The sequence below is a fragment of the Dermacentor albipictus genome, chromosome 1 (genome assembly GCF_038994185.2).
Source record: "Dermacentor albipictus isolate Rhodes 1998 colony chromosome 1, USDA_Dalb.pri_finalv2, whole genome shotgun sequence".
NCBI lineage: Eukaryota > Metazoa > Arthropoda > Arachnida > Ixodida > Ixodidae > Dermacentor > Dermacentor albipictus.
In genome coordinates this window covers 237,982,877-238,006,744 of record NC_091821.1, presented here as the reverse complement: position 1 = coordinate 238,006,744, position 23,868 = coordinate 237,982,877, and the positions used below count along the sequence as shown (strand labels likewise).

At 42.8% G+C, this 23,868-nt stretch overlaps 1 protein-coding gene across 10 annotated transcripts in view; it reads left to right on the top strand.

Annotated features, from left to right (window-relative positions):
• Positions 1 to 4,157: 4,157 nt before the first annotated feature.
• LOC135901223 (spermatogenesis-associated serine-rich protein 2-like) overlaps positions 4,158 to 23,868 on the top strand; it is a 57,696-nt gene continuing 37,985 nt past the window's right edge. Inside the window, exons 1-9 of one of the 10 annotated variants that reach the window (XM_065430907.2) lie at positions 4,158 to 4,288; positions 8,164 to 8,243; positions 8,598 to 8,706; positions 10,785 to 10,837; positions 12,124 to 12,298; positions 13,988 to 14,141; positions 14,667 to 14,794; positions 19,075 to 19,092; positions 19,185 to 19,314. In XM_065430907.2, the coding sequence (XP_065286979.1) occupies positions 4,270 to 4,288; positions 8,164 to 8,243; positions 8,598 to 8,706; positions 10,785 to 10,837; positions 12,124 to 12,298; positions 13,988 to 14,141; positions 14,667 to 14,794; positions 19,075 to 19,092; positions 19,185 to 19,314 (866 nt within the window). In that variant the 5' untranslated portion in view covers positions 4,158 to 4,269. Of the gene's footprint in view, positions 4,289 to 4,613; positions 4,651 to 8,163; positions 8,244 to 8,597; positions 8,707 to 10,784; positions 10,838 to 12,123; positions 12,299 to 13,987; positions 14,142 to 14,666; positions 14,795 to 19,074; positions 19,093 to 19,184; positions 19,315 to 23,868 lie in introns of those variants that run through there. The other 9 variants (XM_065430914.1, XM_065430912.1, XM_065430908.1 and 6 more) reach the window with 9 other exon arrangements.

Below are 23,868 nucleotides of genomic sequence, written 5' to 3'. Positions count from 1 at the left end.
TGACAGCCAGAAAAAAAAAAACATAAGGTTTTACGTGCGAAAACCACTTTCTTTCTGACCTGGGCTTCTTTAACATGTACCTAAATCTAAGCACACGGGTGTTTTTCGCATTTCGCCCCCATCGAAATGCGGCCGCCGTGCCTGACAACCAGAACATCGTACTCATATTGCTAGTACTTCGGCTACGTCAAAAACGGAAGCGGACCATGTATGTACATGCGAAAGCTATTCGACAAGCGCCCTCAACTCGGCGACTACCACCAGCTAGTACAGGAGCTGCGAAATGCAGCTTACCTGTGGCGAGACCACACTGCTTTCGTATAGCTTCCCACGCGTTGTTCTTGCGCTCTGTGTCGCGGTGGTCCATGCGTTTCACATCGTATACACAAGGAAGGTTGCAAATCGCTTCAAGCAGGCGTCCTCACTCGCGCTGTCATCCCACACGGATGTTCAAAAAACCACAGCCGCCCTGTCAGTACGCGCACCGTAGGCCGCCATTCTGCCTTCTGCTCGCTGCCGCTGCAGCGCGCAGTGCATTCTGGTCTAGCGGCAGCCGCGTGAAATAGAACACGCTCTATCTCCGCGCCGGCGGCGTTGTGCTCGCCAAGCGCGCCTAAGCACGCCGGCTACGCCGGGACGCCGGACTGTAGAGTGCGCGTTTTTTACCGACGTCGCTTAACCGCGACGCGCGTGGCCGCGCGCGCGCGTTACGCCGGACTATATCTTGCCCTTAACGCTCTTGTATATCGCGCCTGTGAACTGAGTGCGGGGCGAGTATGAGACGGTGTGCTCTTGCGTGAGTATGGCGACCTATCCTCTCGGACTCTTGGTTATTTGTAAGAAGGAGCAGAGAAGACTTTCAGTAAAATATTAGACGGTGACTTGAGGCACACAAATTCCGAATGAGAAGGCATATATAATACGCACTGCATTCCACAGAAACTAATTCGACAAAAAATGGTAAATTTTTGTAACTTTTTCTTTGCTCATACGGCTCAAGTAGGACAAAATCCTTTGAAATTTGTGACGTCATGGTGACATATGCACCAGCGCTAGGGAGACACGCCTTTAGGTTTCGGCACTAAATTAAATATTGGGATGTTTATTTTCCCCAACTTAATTAATTTTAATGTTGGGATGTGAATATTAATATAAATACTTAATATTAAATATTGGGATGTTAATTTTCCCCAACTGTAGCCGATTATTCTTTGCTAAATGGATAAAAATAGATTCGTGAAATAAATGTTTACGAATTCATCGGGTAAAAAAACAATAGAGCAGATCCAACGAGCTTGAATCTATATACAACGAAGCTTTGTGTGAGTGCATAGAGTCGATACTCGAGTACAAGTACAGTACTGCAGAAATTCTGATTGGCTGGGTCGGGCTTTGCGTGAGGAGACAGGCGTCCCGATCGAGCCAATCAGCACTTCAGCAGCAGACGAAATTGACATGCCCACTAGGTGGACACTTATTCACACCAGGCCAACACGACACCGATTTTGGTGTGCCCACTGTCAGGGACACCGTTTTTTTTTTTTCCTTCGTGTCGGCGCCTCTGTCACACTCTACCGACGCCGAGCTCCCTTCCGATCGTCGGCAGATTGTCGGCATCGGTAGTGTGAGGCGCCGACACGAAGGAGGAAAACGCTGTAGCCGGCAGTCGGCAGACCGAACCGTTGTCAGATGGGAAGAGGACTTGGCACCTTTCAAGGGGCCGTGTCCACGAGCTTTCGTGTACTCATCAACCCAGACCGAAATCGGTGTCGTGTTGGCCTCGTGTGAATGAGCCCTTACACAATACCCCACACTGCCGTCAGTTTCGTCGCCAAAGGATGCTTCGTTGTCCTATCATTTTCTCATCGGCAGCACGATTTTGACTGTTCGTGCGCGCCTCTTCGCGCCGGTGGATCTTGGAAGCGGTAAAGGGCACGTGCGCATCACGTGGCGCGCGTGGCAAATTTATACTGGCGCTCGATATCAAGAAAGCTTTTGATACAACCTCCCGTAACTCGATCATGGAAGGCCTGGAGCCCATAAACTGCGGCCGCCGCTTATACGCCTACTTTAGGTCCTTCCTGACCAGTGGCGTAGCAATAGGGGGGGGGCCGGGGGGCCGTGGGCCCCGGGTGCAAGGGGCCTGTGGAGGGTGGAGAGGGTGTCATATACGTCTGAAGACACCCCTCTTTCCGCCGGCAACACCCGGGGGGGGGGGGGGGGGGGCGTTACAGAAGACCTATGGGCCCCGGGTGCCAGACGACCTAGCTACGCCACTGTTCCTGACTCACCGAACCGCGTCAACAGGTTTGGGATCGACTAGGTCCGACACTTTCGACCTCCCGAACAGAAGCACCCCGCAAGGAGCTATACTTTCTCTTATCCTCTTCAATGTGGGTATGCGTAAGCTCGCCATTGAACTACAGCAGAACCCAGATTTAGGCGTCGCTATTTATGCGGATGCCATATCCCCTTGGACGCGAAGAGGGTCGTATGCGGAAAAACAGGGCACGCTCGACCAAAGAGCAGTAGACAAGATACTGGCTTTCACTGACGGAGCAGGGATGAAATGTTCACCTGAGAAGATCGAGCTGATCGGAATCAGGGCTAAATACGCGAGAAAGAACGATATTGTACCAATAACGATACATTATGGATGGACGGGTCACGTCAGGGAGGTGGAAACACTGCGCATTCTGGGAATGTGGGTACAACAGCGGAGGCACCACACACACGTATATATACTATCCAAAAGTTGAGAGCAACAACAAGGAACGTATTGTACGAAGGACAGCCAGCAGTAAAGATGGGCTAACTGAAGCAGAAACGATCAGGCTGGTCTACACCTTTATCATTAGCAGGGTGCCATACGCACTCCCGTACCAAGTACTAACAAACCAGGAGATGAAACAAGCTAATACAATCATAAGGAAAGCCTTCAAGGCAGGGCTTAGCATCCCGAAAGTCTAACAACGATAACGTTGAGAAATTAGGCATCTACAACACCTTTGAGGAATACGCGAGTGCGGTCCTCGTAGCTCAAAGAGAGCGTCTCTGCTCAACGAACCAGGGACGTGCAGTTCGCCGCGACCGCTGTACTGCGACGAGGATACAGTGTTACTAGACAGGGACACGAGATCTCATATCACGGTGGCACCGATATCAAAGAATATGCACCCAACATTATTTGGTGTCCGACTCACGAGGGCTAGCCGGTAGGGTAACATTGCGACAGACCGTATAGCTCTAGGAATTGAACAACCGAGCTGCGGCCGAGCCGAGCGCGGGACTTCTTCCAAGCACTCGTGACATTCTTCCACAACAATGCGAGGAACGCAGAGTCTACGGTCATCCAAACACGGCCTTTAACAGACAGCAGAGCAGGGACTGGCGACGCGTCGCCAGTCCCTGCTCATTGCGCATCCCTGCTCAATGCGCATTCAAACAGCTTCCCCAACCTGCATCAACTCAGTAAAATAAACCCAACTAGATTCCTGGACGTCTGTCCATGGTGTTCTAACAAACCCATACTACAACATATCACATTGAACTGTCTAGAAAGGCTATCACATTTTACTAGCCCATACATAAATGCACATCCACTCATGTTAAATAAACAGTGGGAGGCGTGGCTTGCGGACGAGGAAAAGGAGAGCCAAGTAGCTTTCCTGGTCTAGGTCACTCTACTTCGACCAAGCCCAGCGAGCCGCTCGTGCCAGTGGAGCCCTGAACTATAAGGGCCCGACCACGCTCGCCTACTTTTCTTTTTGAAAAAATACAGTTTCTTTCCTTCCTTCTATGGCCTGCAGAGCGGGAACACTAAAATTAACCGCGCGTTTTGACGTGCGATCATGTGTTGGGCCACCAAGTTTGGTTTCAATCGCGTTGCGGTATTCTCCGTCCTATATTTTTTTCTTTCTCTATGGTAACTCTATGGTAAAACAGATGACGATGATCAAGGCAAATAAAGGGTGCACATTAAAAAAAAGTGAATCGCATGAAGACAGATGACAATTAATGTTCGGTGACAAAATGAGCTTCAAGAAGTGCAAGCTTTTCTTATTTTTTAATTTATTAATTTGTATTCATTATTATTATTATTTTTTTTTTCAAGTGCGTTGGTTCAGCCACGTTTGACATTGGCGCTACGGTTTCAGTTTCATTTTCTTCGTCTCCGCAAGGCGGCTGGCCACTGGCGACAGGCGCATTCTTCCGGTTCCGTCTATCTGTCAGGAACGCTGTTCACGATCGAGGAACGTTCTGCATGTTATGGCGAGAAAAATAGGAGGTAAGTCGATGAAGCCGTCATCACAGATTGCTGTTGCAGCTCATTATCGAAACGTTGATTGCCTGTCCCGTTTCTGTTATTGAAGATCTGTTTCGATCTTGCATTCCACTCTGATCCCGATATTGTGAAGACTAGGCCTAGGGATTCTAGTAACTTCGATCCACGTTTTTTCGAGCGAAATTTCGTGCACTTTTTCTTTGCCACACTGGTGATATGTGCGAAGTTGTGCCGCGGTTCTGCGCGCTGTGCATTAGTGGGGTTGCAACGTAGAAGCCTGGCGTTGTTTGACTTCAAGGTTTCGGTTTCGTGGAGTTTACGTTGTAGTGTGGGCGTTGACCTCATGTGCGAAGCAATCACAGAAGGTAAGCGCGCTTGGCGCTGCTCTGGAACTTTCAATTGTCTACTTTCACTAGTGTAGCCGTTCTGACTCTTTTGATGTAACCAATAAAAATAATTAGCGCGATTTCTGCGTTTGCATTCCCGATTATCGTATTTTGGGCGATCGATCATTTAGAACTGTTTGTTTTAGTGATGTCTAAGCAACCTGTTTCTGCACTTGATCCTCGGCTTTCCGCGCTTTGGTTAACATAGCCGTGCGCATCGGTTTGGTGGTCACCGCCTACCGCTCTTTGCCAAGAAAGCTGAGGAAAGCTGCAACCTTACTTTTGTGTATCAGATCATGCCGCGTGAATTTTAACTAAAGGCTAGAAACGGAAGGGGTGTTCACGGAAGATTAGGATTTGCTTTGTTATACGAAAACGCAGAAAAAGATTCTCTGCATTATTTAATTCACGTAGCCGCGTACCTGCTGTGTGTGTGACGCGTCCCTTATCCACGAGTGCCTGCCCGTTTATTTAACATTTAAAAGCGGGGCAGTTATTAATGTGAACCGCATGAGCGAACTTGCTGTCGAGTCATTTGGTTATTCACGCAATGCGCATTTTAACTTCTGAGAGAGCATATTACGCTTCATGCGTGGTGTTGACGTGAAGGTGCTTTCCAAATAAGTTGCGCAGGGCGCCGAAGCTGTCGTCGGACTCATCTCTTCCGTCTCCTTTTCTAAAATCACTTCACACACACACACGCGGGGAACGTTGCATTGCCTGCATGTATTTGTGTGCCCCCCCCCCCTCAATATACTTATGGAAAATTGTTTAGTTATAATAACCTGTGAGCTTCTATCATTTTCTAGTTCAGGGCTAGTTCAGTGCCTTTTTTCCTTCTTTTTAAAAAAATGTTTTGTTCTATTGCCTGGTTAGTTGGTTAGCATGGATTCTGCATAGATGGGCTATCTCTCACTACAAGTTCTCACAGCGCAATAAAATTTAGTAAGGCGGTATTTTTGCGCGCTTTTGGACAAAGCATAAACGTGAATGAATAGAGCTGCGTATGCATTGTAATATAATTGCTTAAATGATGATAAATATGTGTGTGTTGTAGCTTTTTTATATAAGAAGGAAACGTACAGGTTTGTCGTATGAAATGAACAGGTTCGTGCACTAAGTACAATGACATTTGAGTTTCTCTTTGCTGACTAGCTAACCCTGGTAATAAAGTTAACATACTACTGCTTGAGCCAGTGCCTGAATGATGAAAATAATTACTCTGAAATTATTTTTGTCGTAATCATTTTTCTAGCACTCATTCAAGATTTCTCTTGAATGAGTGCTGGATTACCTTCAGTTTTCAGCCTTGCATATCAGCAAGTGTTATTTTTTAATGAAATTATTGAACACCTGAACATACTCGATGCATATTTATGGAGAACTAAATGCAATGAAGATGACCACTTATGAAGCTTTTTGTGTTTGTTACTTATTGTTGACTATGGAGGCAGTGCTTTGATTGCAGATTTTAAGTAGCTGCGTAGAGAATTTAGAAGTTTCAAGATTTTATTTTCGCAGGTTCCAAGTATTTGAAAGGGTGAGAAAAGCTAAGTTGGGCAATTTTTTGCTTTGTATATATTCAGTGACTACGCGCACTTGCCCTTGTCCTTCAAAGGAGGACTAACATGATACTTTTTTTTTGCATGAAATGAAGGTTCTACACCTCTAAACGCTAGAAAAAAATACTTGCAAGCTTCAGAGTACCCTTAATAATTTCACATAGTAGCTTTTCTGCAGCCTGTTTTGGTTTCGTTTCCCAGGAGGTTACTGTGTTGCGGTGTCATGACGCAGAAGGTAGTCACATGGGAGCAGGACATAGTGAGGTTTGGCAGTCTTTATGGTTTGCTCAGTCACCTCCTATGCTGCTACTCGTTGTAAGGTCCTGTTTAACAGCATAGCAGATGGCTGAACATGCTAGATCGAGTGACAAAAAGTTGCAATGTCTTGCACGCATGTAACCATCGACAAGTCCACTTGTCGAAACGTTGGCTCCCGCTTTCACCTTGTTCTTGTTTTGCTCATCTTGAATTTCCATCTCGCGCCTTCCCTCTGTTTCCCCATCTTCTGCACCATGACACCGTAACCGCCCTGGAAATGAAACCCAAACTGGCTCTAGAATGGCTATTATATTAAATTATGAAAGTTGCCTTGAGGTTTGCCATTATATTTCCTAGAGTCTGAAAGTGCCGGACCTGCATTTCAGTGCAAGAAATGAATAGTCAAAAATGTCATGTCAGTACTCCTTTAAAGAAAATGTTCATTTAATGCAAAAAAATGACAGCCACAGTGTGTCATGTCAGTACTCCTTTAAAGGAGTGCTGACATGACACTCTGTGGCTGTCATTTTTTTGCGTTAAATGAACATCCAATGCCTCTAAACCCTCTAAAGAGATACTGTGAAGCATCAGAGTATGCTAAGTAATTTACTGACTGTAATACTTGTTTATACTAACCAGTTTCGGTTTTGGTACCCATTAGGTGGATGTGTCATGTCATAAAACAGTGGCTTACTTCATTCCTGCAATCACACTGGCTGCCACACATGAGTGTAGCTTGAAGAAACATGCAAGGCACATTTCTAAATTTTTTTATGAGCAACGTTATGATACCTATCCTTATTGCTCCACAATGTCAGCAAATCTTGCTCTGCATCATGCAATTATGATAATGTTGTTGACACCAGGTTTGGCAGTTCAAGGCCATTTTAGTATCAGTGGTGCAGTTTCACAGAAGTCGGTGCTTGTCCTCATTAGCATTCATCCCATTGTGATCTTGTTTCTGAACTGTGAATTTATGTCAATAACTAGCCAACTGGCCTGCTTATATAATTTACTTCAGTTTAGTATCAAAATATTTTCCCAGTGCTTCCAAAACCTTCATACTTGCTACTCATTATCCTTTTACATTCAAGGTATATGTGGTGCAGTTTCAAACATGTCCACTCCTTGAAGTAGAAATGTGCCGGTGAATTTGTCTCTGTGCAGGCCATTGGGCACTGATGTGCATTGCACGGCTCTAGAATCTTCGTGGTCACAACTGCTTGAAACTTCAAAAATGTCTTGACGCCTCTTGTCTTGGTTAATGACAGCTTGTGTAGATTACTTCTTTATATGAAGAGTGAAACAACTTGTGTATGGTCGAACTCTTTCTAAGAACTTGCCATAGCCTTGGGTTAGGAGGGTCTTGTTTATAAACTGTTCAGCAAGTCAAGAAGGAAGTGTTTGTACTTTTCACTCATATTCATTGGATGCTAATTTACACATTATTATTTTCTCTATTGCAAGTCCTTTTTTGATTGCTCACATATATATTACTTCTCATAAAACTTGCTCCACCTTTGTTGTTCCTTGAAAATATTGCATTGTTTGTTGAAAATGGTCGTCTAACGTAAGATTTTTGCTTGTGTGGGCACATCCCCTTGGAATTTGATGACTGCAGCTGCGTAAGCTTCACATTATTGCTTTTTTTTTCTTTTCTCTGCAATTGCAGTGCGCTCAATTTATGACACGCACAACAATGTTGCTCTGGCTGATGGTGAACAACATGGTCCCGAAGACCTCAAAGAGAAGGCAAGTGCAATTAATTGTAGTTATGTCCACTGCTGATTTTAAACGATAGGAAATGTATGTAAACAGATACATGCTTTAGATTAAATGTGGGCCACAGTGCTATACAGTGTATTCTGCCTGTTTTGTATGGATGGTTGCCTTGACTGGTGCTATGACTGGTGACTGGTGCCCTTCCTGACTGTTAGCGCTGAAGGTGCCTTAGTATTTTACTAATTGCTTGCAAATGGTGCAGCATGGCCCAATGAACTGACCTCTCATTGATTCAGATTGCACTATGCAGCAATGCACAGTTTGTATGCACTTGTTCTACAATTTAGGGAATGTCACTTAAGGACTGGATCTTTTCACTTGCAGCTCAGCAAAGTCAGGGAGGTGGTGCCAAGCATGAGCAAGGACCAGATATGCATGGCTCTGAGGACTTACGACTATGATGTCAATGCTACTATTACTGCAATATCAGAAAGTAGGTATCTGTCATCAATATAGGTGTTTACTTGCTATCGTAGACTTATCTCGTTGAAAAAAAATCCCGTGTAGACTTGTCAAGAAAACTTCATATCATGCACAGCATGACTTTTGGTTATGTTTTGCATAAAAAGAAGTTTTGTGAAATGGTAAATTTAGTTGGTGCTTCTGAAGTTACCATAACCTAGCAGTCAGATAAAAAGTGGTATCTGACCAGTAATTGACTGGCAAATGGCCTTTTACAATCACCGGTTGGCGCACTTCACTGACTATCTAAAGTCACTAAAGTGGGCTTCAACGAGGACCATAGTGTGTAGAAAGAAATGAGCACTGGAGTCACCGATAAAAAGTCATGACAACATTGTGTTTTAAGTCAGTTTAAAGCTGTACAAAGCTGAGAATGATTAACAGCAAATTGCATACTTCTTAACAATTGCAAACATTACATGCTGCTTTATTCTGTTTCTTGCCATTAACTTGTCTTCAATGGGGGAAATTGCTTAGGTCATTAAAGAGGCTAAAGGGAGGAAGAACAATCCACAGACAAACTAGGCCATGAAGGCACATGCATATGAGGGTTAAGAATGTGTACAGAGTTCACAACTGTTAACAGCATATTGTCATGCAGTAGTGATGGTGAAGAAGGCAGCAAAACTTTGATTAATGAAACTAGCATTTTATTGGGCGAACTTGTGCCCTCAAAGGCAGGCTACACTCAAAGAACGATATTGGCGAATACACTCGGCGATTGCGAACATCTGATGAGCGGGTCAAGTGCGTCGGCTTTTATACATCAGTCGTCGAATGTTCTAGAGTAATCGCTGGGACCTGCGTGCCTTCCACAAAGCTCTACATTATTCGCGTCGTGCACACATGCAATCAGATTACACAAGGTTTAGTCACAGACAGCGGATGGAACCATCGATAACATTCCAGAAACTTCCGATACATGCAGGCGCGTCCTGCGCTGTGCGATAACATTTGTTAGGCGGTGAAACGTGTTGCCCGATAAAGACAAGTACACATGTCAGTATGGATGCGTTGTTAACAGTTATTACATATATATGTGCATTATATGGAAATGCACAGTTGCTCCTTCATTACAAGCTTCTATTTGTGACAATGCCGTGCTTGCACTTCCACCTCTATGTGAGCAGGGCATGGCTTCACTATCACAGCAGACTGCAGGCACTGGGCAGCCATTTAATGGCACCACCTGTGATTTAGTAGACAGCACCACCAGTGGTGCTGTTGTGTAGGGAAATGCCAGCATGCAGGTAGGAAACTGTGAAAAACCATAATGAAGACACAAAGGAGCAGGAAGGGTGCTGCACTAACAACTGGCTTTATTCTGTAGAAATGACATCCCCTAAAACCAAGCAGCATGCACTGCAGGCCTGTAAATCACTTCAGTGTAGTGAGCAAAGGGCCTCAGTTTATAAACATTGTCATGGGCAGTCAAGGTGATTACCTTGAAGCAACTTGCAGTGTGGTCACACATGCTTTGTTTGCTCTTGGGGAACGTCATTTCTACAAAATAAAGTAATTGTTGATCGAGCACCCTTCCTGTTTCTTTGTCTATAGCTTTTCCTAGTTTTCTTGTTTGCTGGCATTCCCCTGGATAATAGAAGTAGTTACTCTTCACTCAAACTTTTTGCTGCCCTGGATCCACATTTTGCTCTCCCAATGATGTAGCACTGCAGTGCCCGATAGCAGCAGAGCATCAGTGTTACGCAGCAGAAGCTGCACACACTTGTTACGAAGTCTGCTCAGCTTGTTCATGGCATCATTGTCATGGTCACAACACTTCTCACGAGAGCATGACAGATTCTGCATTCTTGACATTTTACACTGCATTTATTTGGCAGTGCACTTTGACCGCTACTTTAGCAGTGGGTGAGCTGATGCCTTGACACAATGCCTAGATGAGTAAGCAAATGCTAGAGGCCACAGAAATAGTGTAGGCCAAATCAATTGAAGTATCCTTTATTCCTGTCATTGCATTGAGTGTGTAGATTAAACAGATATTTATAATTTTAGATTAAATTGCACTAACATCCTGAATCTTTCTGCAAGATGGACCTGAAGAGGCTTTGCGGGAATGGAACTGCGCAGGAAGCAAAGTCAAGGTAATAAATTCAAGTTGATTTTGTGTGGTCTCTCAACATGTAATGTTTGGAAAGCCCTGCCATGATTTGTACTGTCCCAAATTTAGCATTGTGACTGCTATATGTACATTTTTGCTCATGCATCATGTTCATGTATTGGTGCAAAAACTAATTTAATGTCAGTCTTGTATGGAAAAACCTTTATTTAGTCTATAGTTAGGTCTAACACTGTACAGGGCAGTATGCAAAATCATGAAAATTCTTTTCTTTCGATTTTAGAACACTGTTTTCATAATGCCATAATTTTAGCGCAATTTCAGTTTCCTTGTTTTCAAGACTGCATAATAATTTTCAAGTTCCAGCTAGAGTATTGAACCAGAAATTTTGTCCAGCTAGATCATTTTTTAGCAGTAATGGACATTTTCGAGATATGATTGAACATTTTTATCCAGCTGGAAGCCATTTACTTCCAGCAGTTCTCATGGAACTTTTCAGTTCCAATAATCTTCATACAAATAATTGAAGCTGAGCTTGTGTGTGGTGACATCCCATTTTCTTGCTTCCGTAATGCACTATGTTACTTTAGGCCTCATCCCTTTCTTTGGTCTCTTCTAAGAAAGAAATGAAGTGGGGGGGGGGGGGGGCTGCTATTGGCCAGGGCTTATTGCACTGGCTCTGAATGGAAACAGAATAAATATCTAAGACTAATATCTTTTTCAAGTTGTATGTGGCAGCAGTACCACAGCTGTCATTTTGTTTTTAGCAGAGCAAAGTGAAGCTGAAAGCATTGTTCTTTTTCTTTGTGAGTGTGTTTAAGCATGCACACATGATGTGTGCGTGCCATATGTATTGTGTGTTTCAGTGAGCCGAGATTTGTATTCAAACTTACATAGGGTGATTTCAGATACTGGCATGGTCAGCATCAGTGGAGCAAGTGCAACTTTCTGAAATGTCCATTCAGAAACATTCTTGTTCCTCCTAGTCTGACACTTGCAAATGGTATTTATGTATTGGTAATGCTCTCGACCTATTGCAGTCATAGAAGATTACCAGTGATGCACAAGGATTTTTCAGTGGCACTGCACATAAGCATTATATCATATAATGCTGTGCAATTTCTTTTAAATTGGATGTACTACCTGCAATTCAGCTGCATCAATATTGAGCTCCATCCTGCATATTAAGCTAAAATTGTATAATGCACAATAAATGTATATACAGAGTATGTCTTGTAGGGTGTAGATCTTAAAAAGTAGACATAAACATGTGCTAACTACTGAAACATTGAATTTCTCTCTCTCTGCAAGCTGGCAAACAAGAACAGAAAGAGGAAGAAGAAGCCCAAGAAAGAACCAGCTGCCGGCTCTGTTGGGGAAAGCCAGGAGGCAAATGCTGGAGGCGATGGTAAGGACGTGGCCTTGGGGAAGCTAGAGGAGGACAAGGAGAAACTGGAAGGACAGCTTACTTCTGCATCCCCTGCAGGTAGGCAGCTAGCTGAGGTTGCATAATCATTTCACTCCGTGCTCTCTTGTCAATTCAAGCTCTAATGAATTGAAACTTCTGCTGAGTGTAGCAATGGTTGTATAAAATACAAATATTTTCTGGAAGTTGGCATTCAGGTCGATGCCATCTATCTCTTTTATGAATTCTACACCTTGTCAATTTTCACAGAACTCGTTTGGTTGCGCCGTGATCCTAAGCTAATGAAGTAGTAGTACGTTAATAAAGTAGTAAAGGTAATTCCTCATCGAAATTGGATTGTTGACCTAAAAACTTGACGGGTGGAGGGGAATTCATGAGTGGCCAGGAGACTCCATTCTAGCTCATTGTTAGAAAAACATAACGGCTCTCCATGGAGCATATATTTATGTCCATCGGTCATGAATGATCTATAATAAGGGTTCGTCTCGGTATATTAAAACAGAAAGTGGAATTATTACTTGCTGCATTGTCTGAGAATTATACTTTGTACAAGGTAACAGCTTAGTAGGAATAGTGTGTTATTGTCTTCAAGTGCACTGTCAGAGTAGTCTGCATGTGTTTTCATTTCTTTCATTCTTCTATATTCTTTGCAGTTATACAAGGCTTTGATTCTAAGGTCTCTTTGTTCATTAGTGTTTAGTAATACAGCCCAGTCAAGGTATGCTAGTTAGCCTATACTTGCATGAGATGGCCACTAACACTGCGAGCTTGATTTGTCAGTAATGTTCTATATTTAAAATGCACTTTTGACAATTGTTTACCTAAGATATTAAAAATTCACTCTTCCTTTTGTGAGCTAACTTTGTTAGTTTTACATACTTGGAGCACTTTTTTAGAGCTTCGTAAAAAGTAACAGGTTCTGTACAGCACAGAACAGACAATGAAGGTGCTTCTAATACATGGTTGTTGTTATGTAAATGGGCAAGTTAGTGCCGGATTTTGTGCTTAACTTCCTTTTAGTGCATGAAATGGTGGCATACTCATGGTTTGTATGACTGCTTGAAATCTTTGAAAACCCTTTAATTTGGAAGAATATATTCAATGTCTCTTAAAAACTCCTTGAGATCAAATGTGCTCCTCAAATAAACTGTTGTTGGGGCAACTTTTGAACACTGAAAAATGAGCTTCGTATAGCACTGAGCCATGGACACTCTTCATCGGGGAACAGTCCTAGGTATCTTCTTTTGAGAGTGTTGCTAAACGATTGCAATGTGGCATATCTGCAGCCACCAACGACAGGCTTGTTTAAATCACTGTTGCAGTTGTTGAGCTAGACAAAGCCAGATGAAGCAACCAAATTGTGCCACCATTTTGTTGTTTTGCTAGTTGGTTCATATCGCAGCTATCACGGCTCGATTTTCGAGCCCTAGTCTCTGGAAATGCCAGGTAAAAAGTGTTTCAGCCATTTGGCTTTAACATGACAAGTATCTTTGGCCGGACTCGGACACTAATAACCATCATGCCAGAAGGCGATGGACATCATTACAATGAGAAAAAAAGCGACCTAAGGAGCGTGGAGTGTCTGTCCAACTCAACAGCTGCATAGCTGTGAAATAGCAGCTGAGAGGAAGCTTTCACTATTCAGTTTCTCGCTCCTTGAATTTTGGCCTTCAGCATCTTTAAATTGTTCTTGAATTTTTTGTCAGTTGTTCCATACAAACCCTGATTATTACATTTCCTTTATTCCAGATGCACCCGTGAGCTCTTACAAGCAGAATGGTAGTGAACTTGAAAAATATCCCGAGGTGTCCTATGGCTGGGGTGATGACCCACCTCCTGAGGAGCCCTCACAGGAAGATGACGATAAACCAGAGGAATTCACAGAGTTTGAAAACAAAAACAGGTGTGTTTGCTGCTGGTGTCCCTCGTTTTTGTTTGCAGCAGATTGTTTTCTTAGTTCATATAAGCTTTAGGTCTGAATTTTTGTGCAGTTTGTTCGGCTTTAGAAACCTGTAATTATCAGATTAGGTTGAGGAGTCTGAGAAGGCATTGGTTTAGAAAAATGCTGTAACAGTATGTGTGCCACATAGTTGCAGGAAGTCTTGTGTATAATAGGTTTATTTGACAAATTACAGGCTGGGTGTATCAAGTCCTTAAATCCATTTTCTTCTTTTTTTTTTTCTTTGAGTACATTAGGTCTATTTGCAGTGCATTCACTTTTGACGTAATCGTTCTGTGGAAACCCGCAAGGTGGAGAGAAGTAATGAATTAAGGGAAAATGATACATCCACCTAATGGAGTGTGTGTAATGGAGGTGGATGTCTCATTGTCCCTGAATTCATGCATTCACTTTTGGTTTATGCATTTGATGATTGCAGACATACTTGAAAACAGCAGCTTCAGGATTTTTGCGCGGTTTTTTTTTCAGCAGCAGACCAATGCATTCACATAGCAGTGGGCGCTCTAAAAGTAGCCCTGATATCAAATGCGCGGACAGTAATGAAGCAAGTTCTCTTCCTTCCAGCAGCAGCAATAGCACCCTTCCTAAAAAAACATGTAAGTAAAACCAATATTACTGGCATTCATGATGCAGTAGGCTTAGGTTCCACAATATGCATCAATAATTCAACATCATTTGTTACATTTCTGGTGTTTGAATACTTTTCAGACTGATATTAACAAAGAAAAAATAAATGGAAAAGGCGGGAGTAACGCCTGAACTTACTCAAATGAACTCCCGACAGAATCTGAATGTATTTGCTTTTGCCCAAGTTCAAACTTGCTGAGCACTGCACACATACTTTAATTGTGAGAAAAGCAGCAGAAAGAAGCACATACTTAGCAATATGTAATGTCCACATTTGTTATATTTCTCTATGGTTGGACAGTGTGTCAGTTCATTCTTTTCTAACTCTGACGTGCAACTGCAGGTAAAGCTGTGTGTGGCAAGTGTGTCATCAAGGCCTCCAGAGAATACTGGCCTTGTGTGAACATGCTTGCCTGACATAGCACTGCAAGGCAACGGCTTTAATTTTACACCACAGAAGTCTTGTGGATTCCAGACCACCTTTATGCCTCCTGGTGTGTTTATTGTTGCTTCTTGACATTTGCATTATAGCAACTTAGTCTAGCAAGTGCATCAGTATTTGCTGTAGCTATTACCACATGTCTGGTGTCTCTTTCTGACCATCTTTTTATTATGAGACATTTGGCAAGTGTGTGGATTACTGCTTTATTTATTTATTTATTTTAGTTCTTTGCTCTGCCCTGCTTCCGTAGACAACAGATCCTAGGTGTCATGCTCAAAACAAAGCATTACTGCCTTGTAAAAATGCAAAGCTGTACATACAATGTATTTGCTTCCCCCCCCCCCCCCCCTCCATGTGCAATAGTGATAAAGGCATGGGAACATTTTCTTTCTTTTGAACCTTTTGATTATAAAAATTGATTCTTCTGATTGTTTGTCTGGATTACTGTGTATAGAGGTGACGGAAACATCCCCTTCTACTACACATGAGTTGTTATACTGTTATGGCAAACGTATGCAGAGCGACAGGAGAAGATGAAATAACAAATGATTTACCCAAAGATGCAGGAGTTATAATGCTTGGAAAACTGGCGGCTCCCTATACGAAGTATCTATCGACTGCAAGGGTCCCAGAAAACTGGAAGAGTGCAAACATTATACTAATCCTCAAGAAGAGAGAGATTAAAGAATTAAAAAATTATAGGTCCATTAGCTTACTCCCAGTATTATATAAAATATTCACCAAGATAATCTTCAATAGAATAAGGGCAACACTGGACTTTCGTCAACCAAGTGAACAGGCAGGTTTCAGGAAGAGATACTCTACAATGGATCACATCCATGTCATCAATAATGTGACATGGATGTTTAGGCCTAATACCGATGAGCTTGCTATCAGTGGATAGAAATAGCTCATATTCAAAAATATTTACTTATGTATGCATCTCCTTTTCATTCGTGTTTGAAAATGTTTGACTCAATTTGCATTGGGCTTTACCATTTTTTTCGCTGTGCATTTTACTAACACCTTCCGTCTGTTTTCTTTTTAAGTAAAATACTAAGGAGATATTACTCTTTACTATTCAGACTGGATTAAGTCATTTTTTTGTTTCAACATGCCTACTAGAGAGTGACAGCGTTGTGCAACATGATGTCAACCTGCCCTCACATAAAACAAAGTTATGCTTCACAAACAAAGTTAGGTGCTCAGGGAAAACCTGCAAAACTCAAGGAATTTGGAAATGTCAGCTTGGTAGACACCCTGAAGAAGGGACTTCTTCCGGAAATGCAGATGCCCGAGGAACTCATCGGCTAGCTTGTTGAGGAATCCCCTTCTTCTGCAGGCTGTCAGTCTACACGTCACGTCTCTTCACTGGCGCGGTCTGATCCCTCACTGATTCCAGCACGGTGTTTTTATCGCCTTTGCCGGTGTATCTCGAACTTTGTGACAGAGTCGTGCTCCCATAGCATGAATAAAGCCTGGGAGTCTTCTAGACTTTTCTTGCGTTTTCCGCCGAGGCCACTGAAACATCTTCGAGGAGGGTGGTGACTCACCTGTTGGCGCACGCTCGGGCCGTCTCCTCCTTTCGCTCTGCTCGCCTTGTGTTGAGGTCTAAGAGGGTGCTTCGGCGCGAGCCCTCTCTCTCTCTCTCTCTCTCTCTCTCTCTCTCTCTCTCGAGATTGTAACCTTTGTCGAAGCTTCTAGTCTTCATTGATTGCATCGGTTGTCTGTGGCATATGTGCTCTCCCCCTCTGTCGAAGCTGCTGCGGGCTCACGTGCTGCTTTGCTGACTTGGCGGATATGCGGCACTTTGATTTGGCAAAAATGCGCTTTGATTATGCGCACTTTTGCGACAGTATTATATTTAGGGTGTACTAGAATCAAGTAAGTGCTGTGAAATTATTCGGCGGTGTGTTTAGACATTTCTTCTGTCTCTATTCTTAATTGACCTGCCTTAGATCAGTTTCATTGGTCCTGTCAAGATTGAATTAACGGAAGTCGACTGTATCATACTCACTTTCTGTTAGAGCACTTTTGCTGTTTAGACCCGTGTTATTGCATGTGGATACTTCTGTGTATAGCCATGCATTTTTTCATGCTTGTTTTGAATATGTCAGCAATACCTTAAACTCCTCAAAAGATTTCACAGCTTTTTTTCACTCCTTGTCCACCACTGAAATGCATATGTGGCATGGCAGCTGGAAGAGCGGCATCCTGTATTAGCCTGAGATATCACTGACTTGTTTAGCGGAAGAGAGAATATAAGCATAGCTGCAAGCACAACAGGATGTGCACATAGTACATCTGTGTCGACAGCTAAAGCTCCCTCTACTAGGTGCAGTGTGTGTCATTTCAGCTGCCACTCAGGTGCCCCACATTATTTTATGATGGTGTGTGCAGTGCTCAGTGAATTTGAGATGCTTTCTTATGTTGTGCGACCACAGTAGAAACAAGTAGCTGTCAATGCTCGTCTTTTCCTTTTTTCTGTGTTGTGCGGTTCATGCTGTCTTCATCTCCCATAAATGCTCAACAAGTTGTCCAGCTTTCTCTCCTCCTTTTCCATACCTTGCAACATAACATTCATCTACAGGTGAATGCTTTGCATAAATGGTTCATGAGCTGATGAGTGTTAACTGTTTTTAGAAAGAATTGATATTTTCTTTCAAGGGGCTGCTAAAATTGTTTGTGTACTTCTAAACTATGAATAGATATGTGGTGTGGCTCTGATAATCAATGCACTCGTGATGCTGCCACTTGTAAAATTGGTAATAATGATGGGCATTGCTTGCTACATCATATACTGAAAGTGCGTATGAACAACATGGCTGTAACGATATATGGTTACAACAGATTTTCCTGCTTTTTCGTCATTGTTATAATTGGATTGAAACCCACTGTGGCTGCTTAGTGGCTATGGTGTCACGTTGCTAAGCGCTAAGTGGATTGCATTGTACCAGTCCTCCTTGTTACATATTGTCAACTTGGTGAGTCAATATGCCTTTTCAGTTATAGCAGTGTAAGAAGGCATCGATTCATTGGATGCTTAGGCGGGTTATGCATTTGCCTGACGGATATTGAAAGTGCTCGTTTTATTGTGCAAAAATGATAGTCTGGGCAGAGAAGCACTCGCTGGCACCTCACAGAGCTTGAAGAGTTGCGTAGGTTATATTTAGCTCTTTACTTTTTCTTTACCAGTTTCATTTGCACAATCTACAACAATGAACTCTTGTCTAGCATCTGCAAAAGGAGACAAAAGTGCCTGTGTAAATTTCCTGCAGTTTCAAGGGCAGCAGAGCATTGACAGAGCTCTTCAGCTGGCACCTTGCTAAATGATCAGGATCACACATTGTCAATCATGAAAATATTGTAATGATTCTCATTGGAATGTCGAAAACGTGAGCTGTTCTCTTGGCATTCGTCTGAGTTCTGCGAAGAAAAAAAAGCTCTTTGTAGTGGGCACTTGCTTGCTAATCAGCGCTTTATGTGCACTGGACATAGTTCATTTGAGGGTTCTTTTTGTATTAATTACTGATACTAAAGTCATCTGAATCTGTAGGAGCTCTGAGACAAATAATTGCTTTGTGAAACTCCTGTAGTTCTGAGCCTGGTTGAGACTTTCTCCTTCGGTGATTTTTCCTGGTCATATGAAAGCAGGCTTTCACAAAGTTGAAACTGCTTTCCTTGAACTGCAAAACAACCGTACCATTGGTTTACAAACATGCTAAAAAAAAAAACAAGTGCCTTCTTTTATGTGTGCTTTGTTGCATATTGTTGGTTAATTGCTGCTTTCTTTGCTTTTGCCACAAGCCATCCAGGATGGACTCGGTAGGACGCTTTTGAGCTTGTGCTTCTCTTGGGTATTCAGGAATGGGTCGGGAATCTAACTCTAGGGCCATTGCCTACGTTCTTTATTGCAGGCCTTGAGAAATCATTAAAGGATCTTTCTCGCCAGACAGTAGCACTTCAGAGGGTGCAAGTTCTTTTGGAAGAGCAACTCACAAAAGCTGAAAAAGCAATCAAAGTTGCTTTCTTGGAAGTACAAAAAGCGTAAGCTTCTCGTTTTGATTATACCCCTCTGCATGTTTCTACATGAGTGTTATGCAATGTCTTCTTGATCCACTTCATCCTCAATCATAGTGGATGCCTATCAGCTTGCTTGTGGGAATTCACACTTCTTGCATGCTTTGTTCAAGCACAGAAGTCTGAAGAGCCTCAAAAACACTCAGTTGAATTCGGTGTCGATTAATTTCCACAAATCAGTGAGTGTTTTTTTTTTTTTTTCTCCCCCATGCATTGTTTGAATTTGTTCATGCTATTTTGGTACGAATGTTGTGCTTATACAAAACAAGCCTGGTCATCTCTAAAGAATGTCTTCACTACCCCTCCCACAAGTTCAGGGGCCATGTCAACTCTGGTTTCATTAAGCCTGCACTCATGTAGAAGTAATGACGTTATGCAGATGGCACCGTGCAGATTTTTAAAAGGTAATGGTAAAGTGCTAGTACAGTGAAACCTCCTTAAATCGTAGTTGGCAAGCGCTTGGAAAAAATATGTACTAAACGGTAGTACTGTTTAACCGAAATAGCATGAGATCACCCACTTACCTGTCGAAAATGGAACACTGAGAGAGTGCGCTGAAAGGGGAAAAAAACATGCCGTGTTTATTCACTTTGCACGACAAAAGTCTTATTTTCATTTGATGCCGTGGTGGCCTAGCACAACGACAGCAGCCTCAAACTTACTGAAGCTGCGTGCCAGCTTTTTAGCCAACCCCTCCTCTCGGCAAACACTTGCATGGCAGATTCCTCGTTGGCGTTACGTATTCTCCGTGCACGCGCGCGCTAGTGCTGCAGAAGTCTCGGGGTTGCCTTTTTCATTGCCGGGTGCTGTTCTCATCGCGACGATTGCACTTATGAAGCTGACGTAATGCGCAGCTTCTGCCACTGTCAAGCCTCAATTGCCTGTGCTGTCACTTTCCGTGTCGTCCTCATCACTGTCACTAGTCGGCACTTTGGCAACAACAGAGGCAACGATAGCGAAAAGTCGAACCTTGTAGCTGACATCTCTTCGCGGTCGCAGCAGCTTCTTCGCATTCGAAATGCCGCACACCGTAGTCAACAACAGACCCTTGTCGCGTGCCAGCACCGACTTCGTGTCACATTCGACAGCAAGAACGATGTCTAATTTTTCGTGTCACATTCGACAGCAAGAACGATGTTTAATTTTTCTTCTATGCTGAGCACCCGACGTCTTTTTTATCCGAGCTTCGGCATGACGCGAGCCCTCGCTTGCACGACGCCACAACGCTCTCTGGCACGGCGCCGAAATGATGTTGATGTTGATGTGGCTTCACACGCAAACGTACAGGGCGCTTAGAGGCTGTTGTTCTGATCTCTGAGGCTTGTTGTTCTGCCGGGCCGCCTGATGGAGACGACGCACCGCTGTGTTTGCGTGACGAAAAGGGGAAACGCTACATTTTAACCGATGTGTACACAATAAGCTGGTACGGTTTATGCGGATAAAAAACACATTATGTTCAATGGCCGCTAAGTCGGGGATTTGACTTTACTAATTTTAAAACGAAACTACTGTTTAAGCGGGTACGGTTTAACGAGGTTTTACTGCACCTTGTTCTAGCATAAGGAATTGTAGGCGAAGCAAATGAACCTGTTGCCGTGCTGTGCGAATCCAGCCTGTGAGCAATGTAAAGTATTCTTTCATTGCTTAATTTATCACATTGTGTAATGTGCTAATTATGTATCACAACTTTAAACTTTGTGAATATGACTAGTTCTGCACCAAAAAAAAAATACAGGCAGATTTAGTGACTCTTTCCAAGTGCACAGTGATTGTCACTTTAGTAGTTCGCTGCTATACAGGAAAAGAAATTCCCATTTAAGTGTCATTTCAAATTGATGGCAGTGTCGATAAGTAAATCGGCTGGCACATTATATACTTGTTATTTTAGACAATATTTACAAAATAATGTTAACACAATCAATCTTCACAAGCGAAGACAAGATAGCATTGCATGTAACACCTAAGGGATATTTTGCTCATTAGAAGTGGAGAAATTGGTGAAGCATTAGCACCTCAGTCAGAAGAATGGCAGTTCTTATGAACAGGGATGATTATGACCTTTAAAAACACACACCCAAACAATTTTTCATAATTATGGCTTACCTCGCATTTAGCCTTTTATTTTACAAGCACTGCTATCGAGGGTATACATTTTGATGCAGTGAAGTGAGTGACAAACAGACTCACCTGCAAGTACATTCTGCAGCAATCTGATGATGGCTGTGTGCGCTAGGCATAGTCAGCCGTCGTCTCCAAAATTTACGGTGCTGTCCGATGCAACTCGCGCAGATCTCGGATGCTGTGAGCCTTGTCTATGCATTGTTGTCAGCACTATCTGCACTGCATTTGCTGGTGCTCAGAGCTGCACTGTTATGGCCCGTCCTTCTTGCAATTTGTTTATAAGTGCTTACTGACAAGATACTATCCACCAGGAGTGCTTTGGGAATTCGTGCTGTTTTTACTGCTCAAACTTTAAAACCTAGAATTAACAACATTCATGATTTAACAAAGTTTTTCGCTAGTACAACTTCATTATATTGAGGTTTGACTGTATACAGGAAAGAAAAGTGTTATATGGAACTGATGGCAGCGTCAATAGGTAAATCATCTGGCACATTGTATATTTGTTATTCGAGGCATCACAGTCGAACCCAGTTATCACAATCCCAGATGTAACGACCTATCAGTTATAATGACCACATTTCACAGCATTTACGATTTTCCGACCCTGCCTATTGAAACTGCGTCCAGATATAATGAACGTTTTCAATAGCGCTGTACTTTTAAACAAACACTTCAAACCCAGTTACTGTAAAAGGAGGGTGCATCCGAAGTTCTGAAGCACGGTTGCATGGAAGCACGACCAAACTTGGCGCACGGCAAAATAATATACAGTCTACGCTCATTACAATGGACCTGCATACAACAAACTTTCGAATATAACGGACGATATTTCAGCCTTTGTTTGTTCTACCCATTTTATTAATGTAACGAAGTTTGCTTTTAAAGGACTGCACTACAACAAACTATCTGCTACAGTGGACAAAATTAGTGGCAATTTTTTTTCAAAATCAGGCGTATAAAACATACTTTTGCCATGTCGACATGGGCTGACAACTTACTTGCGAGTGCTTGCCCGCACAGGCGCTGTATCTTGAAAGTGATTTGCGATTTGGACAAAGTGCGTGCCGTGCAGGTGTCATATCTTGAAAGCGATCTGCGATGTGAACAAAGGGCGTGCCCGCACTGGCCTCATCTTCAAAGCGATCTGCGATGTGGATAAAGTGCGCCCAGTGCCAGTAGCTTCGTATGCGCTATGCTTTCGACATTTAGTTCACGTTGAAGTGAGAGATAGGCACGCTACTGCTGCGGTATTTTGCTTACTTTGCTATCGCAATCGATGCTTCACCTTTCAGGCGAAACTGCACTTTTTTTTTTCTTACTTTCGACGTTCGTCACTCACTCTTTGCAAAAAATCTATTAGACATCGTGACTAAAGTTTATGAAGTTTTTTTTTGTCGGACTATCAGGGTCCATTGTAACAATAGTCGACTGTATTTCTCAAATAACAAAATGATCAGTTAGCACAAGTCAATACAAGACAGCATTCCACCACACACCTGTGCGGCATGCAGTGCATTTGGAAATGAAGAGCTGAGAGTGGCAAAGCATGGGCAGTTTTCATTGGTGGTTTCCATCGCAGATGGCACGGAGATGCTTATGACATTATAGGTTCGAAAAAAGAAAAGAGGTTTCAGACATGGTGCCGACCCTTCATTGAGTATTCCTGTATTTATGTTTGAAGCACTGCTCTTGAGACTAAACACTTCGATGCAGTGAAGTGAGTTTGATGAATGCAGTCTTTGTCGCGTGCGTTCTATTAAGAGTGTCACTAAAATTTTCGTGCGACACTCTGTAAATGACACTAACGTCAAAGTGCACTCACTTGAAGTGGCGCTAAATTTGCCTGTCGGACAAGGGTATCAATCAGCAATATGTAATAAACTTAAGTGAGACCTACCCTGTCAGACGACATTGCAAGAATATCGGAGGTATAACATTTTTTTAGTGCTTTGCATTGTGAAACTGTGAACTCTACCATGGTTAGAGGCTATGAAGACGCTGTACAAATGATGCTGATTGCACTTGTGTTGAATGATGGATAAATTCCTCAGATATTTTTGTGACACTATTGAGAAGCTAGCATTAAGACAGGAAAAACGTAATAACTACTAAGAAGAGGGTTTATTCCAAGGAGTGGGGTCTTTCCTGGTTGAAGCTAGGGTTTGATAATAAATAATTTAATGCAGAATTTAATGAAGATTGCAGATTGTTGTCATAGGTGTGAGCATTTCTCTCATTTCTTTTGTGTTACCAAAATGTTACGCAAACAAAGGATTAGGAACTGGAGACTATTTACAAAGCATATTTACAAGGATAACTGCAGCGCTGGCCAGTTCAGCCGACAGCTCGAGAGGCAGAGAGCGTTCATCGTCTTCGTCGGGGCGCCCGCGTGCATCG